This window comes from Staurois parvus, unplaced genomic scaffold (genome assembly GCF_062004578.1).
Source record: "Staurois parvus isolate SC_StPar_1 unplaced genomic scaffold, SC_StPar_1.0 ptg000172l, whole genome shotgun sequence".
NCBI classification, from domain to species: Eukaryota; Metazoa; Chordata; class Amphibia; order Anura; family Ranidae; genus Staurois; species Staurois parvus.
Window position 1 is genome coordinate 5356906 of NW_028317968.1, and position 13790 is coordinate 5370695.

The 13790-nt window shown below is 40.4% G+C and overlaps 1 protein-coding gene across 3 annotated transcripts in view; it reads right to left on the minus strand.

Moving 5' to 3' along the window:
- ALDH3A2 (aldehyde dehydrogenase 3 family member A2) overlaps positions 1-13790 on the minus strand; it is a 132242-nt gene that overhangs the window by 82736 nt on the left and 35716 nt on the right. For 2 of the 3 annotated variants that reach the window (XM_089676617.1, XM_089676619.1), the window contains exons 8-10: positions 13538-13704; positions 11207-11306; positions 8197-8432 (exon numbers count right to left, since the gene is read on the minus strand). In XM_089676617.1, the coding sequence (XP_089532743.1) occupies positions 8197-8432; positions 11207-11306; positions 13538-13704 (503 nt within the window). Of the gene's footprint in view, positions 1-2890; positions 3007-8196; positions 8433-11206; positions 11307-13537; positions 13705-13790 lie in introns of all 3 variants that reach the window. The other variant, XM_089676618.1, reaches the window with a different exon arrangement.

The following is a 13790-nucleotide window of genomic DNA, read 5'->3' on the forward strand; positions in this document are numbered from 1 at the left end:
AAAAAAAACTGTTTTGGTGCACTCAAAATACTTGTGACTAAGGTGTCCTTTTATCATGCAGCGGTAAATGACCCCGAATGATGCTGCTCAGTTCTCCGGAGTTCTCTGAATGCCTTTTTATGAAGCAGTGTAGATCGCTTCTCCGAATGAAGGGAGAAGCCATCTACAAACTCTTTGAATGCTGGAAAATGGCTGCTGTTACTACAATCTCATGAGATTGCAGTAAGAGATCAATCAAACACCGTTTACCAAGCAGGGGTAAATTACCACTGCGTCGTTTGCGGTTCCTCCGTTTCTCCCGCTCTGGGCTGGAGAATCTGGAGGGAAAACACAGATCGCCAGTGAAGGGCTGAGACTGCTCCTTCATACACTGGCCATCTGAGATGTGCTGAGACGATTAGTGGAGAACATGTTCTCCGCTGATCATCTCTGTTTCCTAAACCACTAATGATTGTAGATCAGCAACGATCCTTAGGATCGCTGCTGATCTCCGTTTCATAAAAGGACACCTAAATGAAAAGAACTTGTGGAATGAACACAAAAATCAAGTCCATCAGAAAAAAAAACAGTTCATGTCCATAAAAGTTGATCAAACCACAATTCCTTAGTCTAGGCATTGATATTTTAGTAATAAAACACCTCTTGCTGCTGACCCTCACAAGATTGTATGTCATTTGTAGATTACCCCAAACAAGAATAGCGCACACTAAGTGCAGTAGCATTAAAAGCTTTAATGTTAAAATCAAATGCCAATTGGCCACTCACAAAATTAAAGTAGAAAAAACATGTACTCAACACTCACAGCATGGACACAGCTCTGTGTTTACATGTGTAGTCCTGGATAGCAGGGCTGTCAGATGGAGGAAAAGCTGCAGCTGGAGTGTCCTAGTAGGCTTGACAAAGAAGGTGGTCCTTCGAAATGTGTATCTATACCCACTGCCACATCCGCATGTGACATCATCCAGGAGGTCCTCTGCAACACACTGTGCCTGTGTACAGACATTTGGTCTGTCCTCCAACTGCAGATATTCCTCCATCTGACAGCCCTGCCATCCAGGACTACAAGTGTGAACACGGAGAGGAGTTCATGCTGTGAGTGTTGAGTACATGTTTTTTCTTTTAATTTTGTGAGTGAACAATTTGCATTTGATTTCAACATTAAAGCTTTTAATACTAGTGCACTTAGTATGCGCTCTTCTGGTTTGTTTGTATTGTGGATCCTTCTGCTGACCTCTACATCACTGTAGGACACAACTGTGACATAGGAGTTAGAGAGAGAAGCCACAGAGGCCAACAGGGGACACACTATTCCACAGTTTTAGGAGTGTTGTCCCAAGTGAGAGGGAAGATTCAGCACACCAGCTGCTGGGAAATAAGTATTAGGCTGCTTCTTTCACAGGCTACGGTTTGTCTGATTTTTTTACTACCTGACAGGGTCACTTTAAAGCAGAGAGAAGCATCAGTGTGTTGCTGCTCCTTCATCATCTAATCAGCAGGCTGGGGGAGGAAATCAGACTAAGGAGAATTAAAGCAACCACTTTCTCATTTATTTACCAACCAGATGGGCAAGTAACAATACTGTAATTGAAGGGTATGGCATAGGTTTGAGGTCCTTAGTTATTGTTCAGTTAAATACCTAAACTGTAGCACTGGAAAAAAACTGATCTAACACATATTATGTTATGCATGACAAGTGGCAGAATCAAGACCGAGTAGAGCCAGTCAGTCAAACTAAATTTGCACTTTTTCACATTAGGATGGCAGCCCCTATACAGACTAATAAGACATTCTGACTTGAGAAGAAATTGTTAATACCACACGTAGACCAAACCTCATAGCTTCTAAACATTTACCACAGATATGGCACTTATAGTTCTTTGGTTCCAACTACTGGAAGAATATGAGCTTTCTTTCAAGTCTTCGTTCATATATTGATGATTGCACGTTATATGAAGTAAGCTACGTAGATCCCCAAGTGGGCTGGTGAAGTATATGTATAAGAGGGAGACTCTCCCTATGGTAACCCCTTTTGTGTATGACAATGACACTAACAAGCACTGCATTGTGGAGGATTGTTAATCATTTTCTTTATTCTTTTTCTTGTTTCTGTATTGTTATGTTGCTCAACTTACTGTGCCTTTAAGAAATGTACTACTTGAACTTGTTTCAAGTTGCATTCAACAGATTGCATTTTCTTCTTTTCAATAAAAAAACTGGAACAGAAAACGGTGGAGAGCTTTTGACATATTTGAATGAACCTACACTAATGAATTAGAAGAAAACAACTTTTCTTCTAATTCATTAAAAATGAATTAATGTTGTAAAGCTGCAAAAACAGGTACAGAGGTGCCTATAAATACTTTTCAAGGTCTTGTCATGTTCTTCAAGACTCCTGAAATTTTAAATGAGAACACTGACTTTGAGAAGAAAAATCGAGAGCTGGACAGCCCTTCTTGAACTCACCCGTCCTGCTAGAAACAAAAAGATGGTAAGGTGGGTAGGCTCTCTGGAAGGGGGCGCTAGAAAGTACATGCTGGTACCTAAGAAGAACTGTTTTTTTAATAATGCAAAAGCTTTACAACATCCCATTATAGAACAGTTTGCTGTAATATGTGTATATATGTATCAGTTAGTAAGGCCAAGAATCTCACATGGATAAAAAAGTTACTTACAAGTACAGTAAGTGATTTTTTTTTGTACATTCACAACCAAGGCAGACTCCTACCTTACCCCTGTAATACATATGCTACTTGGCAATTTAAAGACTAACTTTGTTATCCTATGAAGAAGGTAATAAAGGTCTCTTAATTTACATATGGGGAGCTGTAAAACTGTAGCATAGAAAAAGCACAAAAACTGGGCATGCCCCCACTTATTGTGGACTGCATACCTTGCTGTATCAAAGAATGCCGTTTCCTGTCATCTGCTCCCCATCTTGTTTTAAAACAGCCTCTGAAATGCCAGCGCAAGCTGTATCCCTCTGCTTGCCAACTCCCAGCGGTATTTCTGAGAAAACCCAAAATGGCAACAAAAAATTTGAAGAATTATATATGAGCAAAAAAAAGGCAAATTATACTTATTAAAAGATACAAGCATCCCTGATAACATCCAGAGCTGGACATATCTTGGTGGCAGGCATGTTATGGTCATCCCTCTGGTGTCAATTTTCCTTTGGACTGAAGTGGATTTTTCATACTGTGACTGTGCTGTAGTAATATTTTTCTGAACAGGGCACCATTTATCACTAGAGCCAGAATAGGAGGTCTTCATACCCACTGTCATTTTCCATGTTATAGAACTGCAGTCTAAGGAAAACCTTTCTAGAATCAGAGCCATTTAGAGCTCTAAATATAACTTCTGGAAAATTTTGTTTTATCTCATGAAACTGGGAGGGCTGCCAATGTATTTATTATTTGAGCTCCTAAAGAGCACCCATAAGAGTTTGTTGCTAGTGCGACCTGACAAAAGCCATATGCTGTCTATCCCACTACCAATAGCCAAGACATGTTCAGAAAGTATGACTCCTAACTAAATGTATCCACATATGTACGACTAAAAGAAAAAGAAGGAATGCCACTCATAAGCCACTCCAGTGGCTCAGACGTCAAGGCACTCAAGTGCATGGACTAGACGGAGTTCACCCTAGTTCTTCCCTTGCACAGATCTGCCATGACAGACTGGCCACACACCGGTTATCCTAGCATTCAAGAAAATTATTATTCGGAAGGCATGTACACTTAAGTCCAACATAGAAATTCCATGTTTTACTCTGTGATGGGCTTAATTGTAGAGATGGGGGGGGGGGGGGAGAAGCAGAAGAGAAGGATTATTAATACAACCATTATACAGCACGCATAAGCAAAATGTTCCATTTCCTAAAGTAACATATACACCAAATACAAATTAAAATATATGCTGTATAAACACATGAAATTCCAATTCCATGTGGCATCCTCGATGGAGACGAATTATAATCCTCTAAAAACAATGGGTATGTAAAAACCTCCAAATCTGTATTACTGTTAGAGGCATGGGAACAACATTAATGGAAACAGTGCTGTTTTAGTATTCATACCAGGGGGATGTTACGTCAACAATCAAATGGTGCTTGGAGTTTTTCTTGTGACTTTCTTGCACAAATGTCAAGGTATGTCTGCGCTACAGCCCTATCATAGTATCAACAAACAAGCTAGAATGGGAGAAAAATTACACATCAGAGAGATAATATATAGAAGATACAGGGTTAGTAGTAGCAAGCATTCTGATATCAAAAAGGAGAATAATAGGCTGTAATATAAAAAATTAGTAAAGGTGCAAATGGTAACAACTGTGCCTATAACTGGGCTCTGAAACCAATATTCTAGAAACAGCCAACTCTGGTCATCATTGTCCACCCTCTTAGGAATTTACATCCACATTAAAACTCAGACAGAACAAAAAGAAAACCTCTGTGTTTTAGGCTCTTGTCGTACTGGCGAAATTATCAAGAAGCAGGTAATGGAAGTCATTCCTTAACCGCTTCCCAACCGCCCTATAGCAGAACCAATACTACAGGGTGACAGGGCTGCGCAAAATCATGTATATATACGTGATTTTGCATTTCCTCTGGAGGGCAAGTGGTTAAAAGTGCTGCAGAACCTTGCTGGCCAGAGAGGGAGCTGCAACCAAACAAAAAAAAAACCAGCATCTTGATGATCTGGCCATTAAAAGGAATGATACCAAAAGAAAAAAAGTGAGTAGACTCTAGTGATTTTGTGGGGAGCCTTCCCGGGCAGTAGAATATGATTACTGCTAGTGGCTATAGCTGCTGGCCTAATCAAATGTGAAACATTTGACAGGCTGGTTGTACCCAAGTCAATTGATGGATCAACATGGGTTCAATCAGCCTGGTCATACATGGGTTGAATCTCAGCTGTCCCTACTGAACCGGTCAAATTTCAGTCCATGTATGGGGCTGGCTTAATGCTTTCTACCAGCATTTTGCAAATATTTGCAAAAAAAAAAAAAGTGTTAAAACAGGTTGTGAAGCAGCCCATTAATTACTATGTTTACAGGTGTGGAGCTCTGAGTGGGTAGGGTGAGAAGTAGGGTGTTACCAAAATATACTTGAACAACAAATGAGAAATAGGCGCACAGGATGTAATGCCAAACGGTCACAAGGTTATCTAAAATTAGTAATAAATAAAGGTCTTATATCCTTGTGAGCTGTAGTGTATAAACACAAAGTTCCCTGAATTCATCCACCAGAGCAAGCTTTTCCAAAGAGCAGAAGCTGACTCTAGCAATGTGGAAACAAAAAGGAATCAAAAGAAGCACCTTTAAGTGTAGATAGTATGACAAGTTAGGCAACTCACATGGTGCTAAAATTAGTGATGATCCTTCTTGTTTGTAGCACCATGAGTTGCCTAACTTGTGAATCTATCAATTTGTCATACTGTCTACACTGTCATATCCCCCCTTAATCCCCTCTTCTCAAGAGAGAATAAATTCAGTTCCTCTAATCTTTTCTCATAGCTGAGCTCCTCTATGCCTCTTATCAGTTTGGTTGCCATTCTCTGTACTTTCTCCAGTTCCCCAATGTTCTTTTTGTGAATTGGTGCCCAAAATTAAACTGCATATTCCAGATGAGGTCTTACTAATGATTTGTACAGGGGTAAAATGATATCTCTCTCTGGAGACTATACCTCTTTTAATACAAGAGAGGATTTTGCTCACTTTAGAAACAGCAGCTTGGCATTGCATGCCATTATTAAGCTTGTGATCTACCAGAACTCCCAGATCCTTCTCCACCATTGATTCCCCCAGTTGTACCCCCCCTAGTATGTATGATGCATGCATATTCTTAGCCCCCAAGTGCATAACCTTACATTTATCAACATTAAACCTCATTTGCCACATAGTTGCCCAATTACACAGTGCATTGAGGTCGGCTTGTAAATTGGAGACATCCTGTAAGGACGTTATTCCACTGCACAGCTTGGTGTCATCTACAAAGACTGAAATGGGATTTTTAATCCCAGACCCTATATTGTTTATAAATATATTAAAAAGTAAGGGTCCCAACACTGAATGGTCTAGGGTTGTCAGTTGTGTACCCCAAGGTTCAGAGTATGAATCATTAACCACTACTCTATCTTTTAGCCAGTTTTCTACCCATTTATATACAGATTTTTCCAAGCCCGTAGACTTTACCTTACACATTAGCCGTGTGGGGAACTGTGTCAAACACTTTAGCAAAATCCAAGTATACCACATCCACCGCCACCCCTCTGTCCAAGGTTTTGCTCACCTCCTCATAAAAAGAAATCAGATTTGTTTGACAACTTCTGTTTTTCAAGAATCCATGCTGTCTGTTGCTTAAAATATTTTTTTCCAGCAAGAACTCATCTATGTGGTCTTTTATTAAACTCTCCAGTATCTTCCCAACTATAGAAGTTAAACTAACAGGTCTATAATTACTTGGTAAAGATTTTGACCCCTTGTAAATATAGGCACCACATTGGCCTTACACCAATCCAGTGGTACTATGCCAGTCATTAAAGAGTCCCTAAAAATTAGAAACAATGGCTTTGAAATGACAGAGCTCAATTCTTTAAGGACCCGTGGGTGTATGCCATCCAGTCCAAGTGCTTTATTCACCTTTATTCTGTCTAAATATTTTTGGATCATATCAATTGTGAGCCAATGTGGATCATCTGGAGCTGTGTCAATACCATGCCCGTTATGGACAAGAGCTCCCCATGCTCCTTTGTATACACAGAGCTGAAGAAGGTATTTAATAAATTTTCTCTTTGTCCCCAGTCACCCACTCTAGGTTATTTTGTAAAGGGCCCTCAAGGGTCCAGGAGTATCAACATTTACTCTGTACTGTATCCATGGAGAAGCATTGCTGTCATCCTAAGACAGAATTTGGAAAAACACCTCCCCATGCCCTCTGTAGCCCTTAAAGATAGCAGAGAACAATATAATAGATAAAAATGCAGCACAGGCAGAGAGAAGGGGGGGGGGTGATTCGCTGACAAGATTTATGGCAAGACTTTTATTTTTTTGCACTCATCTCCCAGAACAAATAAAATGCTGTCCAACGGAACACTTAAAGCAGAGTTCCAGTCACACTGTGAAAAAAAACTGTAGCTGCTGACTTTTAAAAAACAGCCACTCACATGTCCCTCTATCCCGCGGTGTCCCCCTCACAGCCCGGTTCATCCCTGTGTTCCTGGCGCCGCCATCTGCAGTGTGGGCACCCTGCTGTGACAGCTTGTGGCTTCACAGTCAGGTGCGCACTGCGCATGAGCAAGTAGTGCTGCATTTTCAGAATGGTCCTGTAGTCTTATGGGACCGGTCAAATGTCCCAGAAGACTACGGGGAGGGGCAACTTCTGCTTCCGATCGCCCAGGTGATCACAGCGGAAGTGGGTACCTGTCAATTTTGGGTACCCGTTCCCCCCAAGGTGGCAATCCTTAATGGGGAGTGGGAGACCAGTCTTTAAAGCAGAACTTCCCCTTTTGGATGGAGCTCCACTTTAACAGACCAAAAGGGATCAAATAGGAGAATTTCATTATTGGGTTTCATGTACCATTTAAACCATGCACTAGTAAGCTGCAAGCCATGTGTGTGGAAGCCTAGATTTGTAAGGCTACATTCACACTAGCGTTGTGTGCAGGCGGCAGAGAGGCATTTGGGAAGCATTTTTACCGCTTCCCAAACACATCTGCCGATTCTGCACATTACAGCACATGGTGCTGTTCTAACGGGAGCGTTTGCGTCCCATCGCGGCAAAACGGACGCCAATGGTCGAGTCAGGAGGCGTTGAAGCCTCCTATTCTAGTCTATGGTGCCGCTCCGCAAATGCCCGGCCGGCGTTTGCAGTGGCGACGCGTTTGCGGGGAGTTTGCGGAGCGGTAACACCATTCAAACTGCATTATAGGCGTTTTTCACGCTCGGCAAATGCCTAGCAACCGCCGCTAAACCGCACATGCTGCGTTTGCCGAGCGTTAAAAACCGCTCCGCAAACGCCGAACGCTTGCCAAACGCTACAGGGGCGTTTGGCAAGCGCTGGTAAAACAGCCAAGTGTGAACGAGCCCTAACTGTCAATATAGCCAGACAACAAGTAAAAGACTACAAGGACGTGTGTAAACATGACAATTATAGTAAAAGTGCTTTTACCCTTTTACCGCTGAAGTCTAAAATCTTACCTTTAAAACGATAGCTACCACCACTGCCACCAATGGGAGGAGCACAAGACCGAGTTTTTTCTTGCTGAACTTAACCGTTAGTAGAAACTTGGCCCAATCCAATTTCTTCTGAGAATAAGGGGGATACCTGAGCTTGTTTGCACTTTCCATACCTAGAGACTTGATGAGGCATGCTCTCTTATGGGAAAAGGTATCAAATGTGTGTTTGCCATGATAGGCACCCATGCCACTATGTCCTAAAATGTAAAGGGAACATATGAATGCATACTAAACACTTTTGGCATCAATAAACAGCTCATATTTTAGTGTAGTAGCCCTTAGATTTAATCAGCAATCAATCTTGTACTGATCTAACTTTAGCAACTGTCTGCTCAACCTTTTTGCCGCCACCCTTGTAAACATTTTGGGAAAGTTTCCCTCCAATTTAAACATCCATTTATTTTGTATGTGCTGCTAAAGTGGATGATTACTAAATAAACACTAAGCACAAAAATTAACTTAGTATGTAATTAACGGCTTGATGAAATTATCCATAATGGTAAAATTTTGACAAGCCCTAGTTTTAAAATGAAAGCGTCCTAGAACATGTATACCAGCAGGCAAGTCAGATTTCCTAATTTTCACCCTTGTTCAGGGCACTGACCCAATAAGTAGAACAGCCATGTGCTGAAAATGTCAGCAAGGGAACTAGCTATGTCCAAAATGTTTCAACAAAAGCAGCACATATAACAACTGCAAATTTCCTGATTTATAGATAAACTGCTAACAACTTGTCCATTTACAAAAATATTTTTTGCGCTCTATGTTCGGTTATTACCAGAGTGCAGTAGCTGGAGCTCTAGACTACTTTTCACGTTTACCAAGCAAATCTGAAATGGAAACTATAGGGGCTTTGAATTTATTTTATGTTCTCTTTAAGGGCCCATACACAGACACACACACACACACACTTAAATATATATATATAAAGAGATCTTGGCGACATTTTTACTCTGCAATGCACAAAGCATTAGCATCTGTGCGTTGAGGTGCGCAATACAGCATGGGTGTACTGTAGCAGACTGCACAGCTGTACACAATAAGAAAGTGTGTGAAATGCTCATAAAATAGTCATTGGCCTTCGTATGTAAAGTTACAGTTAAGGGAGGAAAAGCCATGACTGCATCGGATCATGAAAACTTGTGAACTAAAAATGTAAAAACTGCCACAAAAAACATTCAAGGTAGCCGTCTTAGGCTCCATTCACACTTGTATGGCTTGTCATACGAATTTGGACATCATACCCCATATTTTCCAGTGATAACCATTCATATATGTGCGACCACTACTTTGGTCCAACTTTCATGCAACTTATGGACCATAGATTTCAATGTGAACTCTCAAAAGTTGCATGAAAATTGTACTTAAATGTTTTACATGCAACAGCGGTGAACAGTGGGTTAGACTTTGCAGAGGGACAACAAATCACATGTTTACACTTTGACACATCACTGCCCATCTCTGCTGCTGAGAAACCCAGCCCGGGCACATTGTACATTCAGCTTTGATCTAAGGTGCAGACATGAGCTCTAGTAGATCCATGGGGAAAGCTGATGTCCTGGACAATGAGCAACTTATCCACCTTCATACGTTGGCTATATATGATCTTAGGCACCCAGTGTACAAGGATAAGGCAAAATGGGAGCAAACATGGATGGAGGTTTGCCAGATCTAACACCAGGATTAGGATACCCTAACGGGCAGGGAACAGGCAGCAAGAAGCTCATGAAATGGTTTGTTTTATTTGTGGTTAGATCGGTCATTTTTGCATTATGTTAGCAGGAAAAAAAAAAAAAAAAAAAAACTTTGGACGTCTGTGAAAATCAACTCTGTACGTTAGCTACAGTACATGGCAGTTCATGCAGACCTCTGTTAACAGCTGTCTCTCTTGCAAATTATCACCCAAAATAAAGTGTGTACAATTGCCAAAGCTGTGTTCTAATATACTGGCCTGCAGTTATTCACAGTGGGTTTTTTGTCAGCTGATGCACTCACCTAAATGTGCTTCCACATATAATCACACAAATATATAAAGTGATATTGTGCTGCCACTAAATTCCAAAAATGTGTTTTAATATCAAAACAAGTGACTACCAATGTAAAAAAAACAAACAAACAATCTCTGTGCCAAAAGAAAGAAACTTGGTAAACAACCACCAGACCTTACAACCTAGATGTATATTATTGTGTAAAGATCACTCAAAATACGTGTGAATTCAAAATAAATATGCATATATAGACAGACAGGCTGTATTACTTATTTTTCTTATCTTTTTTTTTTTAATTGTCCCGCTTCTCCCCCTCTGTCTGCATCTGTGTGCTAACAGGGCGGCGGGGTGTTTATTTGCAGTTTATTTTCAGTTTGCATATTAATTTTGGATTCATACGTACTTCGAGTGATCTTTTTTATTTCTTTATTTTTCACATTTATTTTGAGGGATATTTACACAATACTATACACAATTAATATTGTTTTTTCCCTTTACTTGAATACATCTGGATATAGTGAGTGTCTACTAAGCTGTTCTGTTGTTTTTTTTTGCAGTGAGATTAGTTTACATTGGGAGTCACTTGTTTTGATCAATATTGAAACACATTTTTGGAATTCAGTGGCAGTACAGCACCACTTATATATTATTAGTCTATAGTGATTGACACAGAAAATCCTGGCTCTGTATACTATGTCACAGCATTCATAACAGATACCTTTTCAAATTAGATAAAATGAACAGAAACCACACAAATACTGTATAAGTTTAATAATCAACATTTATTACATATATCACACCATGTATGTTACGACTGGTTAAAACCAAAGTTGCACCAAAGCTGCATTACTTTGGAGTCATACAAGTGTGAATGGAGCCAGAGCAAAAAACTTTTGCAAGCTGCTGTGCATACAGTCTAAGATGTTACTACCGGCTACAATCAATCACATATATTAGCAACAAAAATTGTAGCAAGTACTTACCAACACCTCCAAAAGGCAACTCAACAACTGTGAAATGCATAATGACATCATTTCCGGTCACTCCACCACTTGAGGTTTGAGAGATTATCTTTTTAATGATCTGAATAAAAAGATTAATTGTTTAAGCAAATATAAAGTCAAAACTGTAGAAGAAGAGGAGGGAAGAGTTATAACCAGTTTATTTTTTACTGTCTGTGTCCCCTTGGGGGACATTTCCCTTAACTTCCTCTCCCATAGATACTACAGGAAGTGAAAGGTAATCTTAACAAAGGGTAGGGAATTTCTCTCTTAAGCAATTGCCACACATGTGAACACGTGTTCTGGAAGATTTACCATTCCCTTTTGTTCTGGTGACAACTGTAGACTTTATGATTTCCCTTCACTTTCTGTCTCTGTGACAATGGTTACTAGGGCAAATATAGAGGACAACTCTACCTGGATGGGGCACAGATAGCAATAAAAACTTGACAGGGTTCTAAACTTTCCCTATTCTATAAAAAAAAAAAAAAAAGAATATTTTGGACTTATTTGGATCCAATCAATGGACAACTCATATAAACCCCCTCCACTCCGAGCAATCGTCAGTTTTTTTGTGTTTCAAGACCGGATGTGATTTCAAGATTGTCATAACCGTCACATGCACTCCAGATCCCAGAAGTGTGGCAGCCATCTTGGTTAATAAGAACGGTAAGGACTTAGCGAGCGCTTACAAACAGCAGCAAATGCACCAAAAAGGAACCACAAACCTTCTCAATGAACAATAAGATAAAAAGTGCAGCGCTAAAATCAATGAATAAACATATAATAATAATAATAATAATATGGTAAAAATGTTAAAACATCATGACGTATGATACCTCTATCAGTAAGTAAAGAACAGGTGACAACTCAGTGACAGGTGATTACTCTTGGGATGACCATAAAATAAAGGATATAACCGTCCAGATAAAGTGCAAAAAATGTTCAAAATAAGGTGCCAAAGTGGTTATATAACCCAAAAAAGGGAATAATGTATCAGGTGACGGTGATAGTTCCAAATGGGTATCATTAGATGGAAAACTTCAATATCCCAGTGTGAACCAGTGGTACTCCGGTGATATGCAATAAATTGTAAGATTGCACACTCAACAGAAGGGCAATCTTAATGCGCATTTATCGTGTAAAGCAGCCTGAAGACAACAGGTGAGGTTGGCCACAAAGTGCCCACAGAGCGTCTCCAAAGAGTTGGAGAATGTCCAAGTATCAAGTCCTTCTGGGTTGGTTTGGTGTTACGTCACCAAGATCACTGGGAGGCCCTTCCTCTTGATTGTGCGAAGCAGACGAGGAAGAATATCTTTGCAGATAAAAAAGACGTGTATTAGCTGGATCCTACGTGTATTAACTGATCCTACAGGGTCATCAGTTCATCCACTGCATAGAGCCTTGGATACCTGATCCTGGTCATAAATCTGTTCACCTTTTTGGTGAAGCAGGATGCCAAAAGATCCATGGTCAGCGTCCCACAATGGTTACAACACATATACTGACACTTCAGGGTGAAAAGACTTTTCAAAACACGTCCCGGAGCTGAGGAAGTCTGCTTGCCAATAGTCTATTCTGGTAATGTGGCCTGCAGACAAAGCTGGAATGTGCCTTTTGTCCCCATTCAGAATTAGCTCTTTTTGATGAAGGGTTGTGCAGCTTCTGGTGCTGCCCTGATGAACCAAAGATATAAGCCATGGCTGTGGCATTGTCCAACTGAACCCTCCTCAGTCCTCCATGATTGGTTCACTGCATCAGGGATAGGCAAAAAGCCCTTAGTTCAAGCATGGTGATGGTGTCTGGACTCCCTTGAAGACCATATCTCCTGAACCCTTTTAAATCTCTAGGACTCTTCCCCAGTTTAGCATCCTTCAGGAGAACTGTCCTTGTTACTGAAAGAAGGGACTGCTTTCATTCCAGTGCAGGGCTGGTCAGTCACCAGGGTAACGATATCCTGGTCTTGGGAGACAGGAACATTGGCCAGTCCAGAGACTGAGGGAGCCTGCCCTATGAATTCAGCTGCAGAGGCTTGGAGTGGACCCAAATTAGATACCAAACTACCACATCTTGTGCAGGTGATAACAGAAGTCAAAGAATGACTTTATACACAGTATCACTTACCAGCCACATCATACAAGCTTTATTCAGCAGCTGTTGACTTTAAAACCATGCAAGTACACATATACCTGGTTCTAGGCACTTTTGGTCTTAAACAACCAATCCAACCCAGCACAAAAAGGGCAGTCTTTTGCGTTTAAATATAGTAAGTAATTTTCTACCAGAAGAGCAGTTTTCTTGCTTACTTCTTACCTTTTTGTCGTTTGCAAATGCATAAAGTGCAAGAGGCTTTTCTTTCTGGTTTATGAACTGAATGGCTTCATCTACATTTTGCACGGTTATAATAGGAAGGAGTGGGCCAAAAATCTCTTCCTGCATGATCTTTGAGTCTGCTTTAACATCAACCAGGACAGTTGGCTCTGGAAAAAAAAGTAAGTGTTTAGTCAATGTTTAAAATCTATATATCTGTAAGTGTTAGATTTATACCTTCCTACTTCAGTAAATT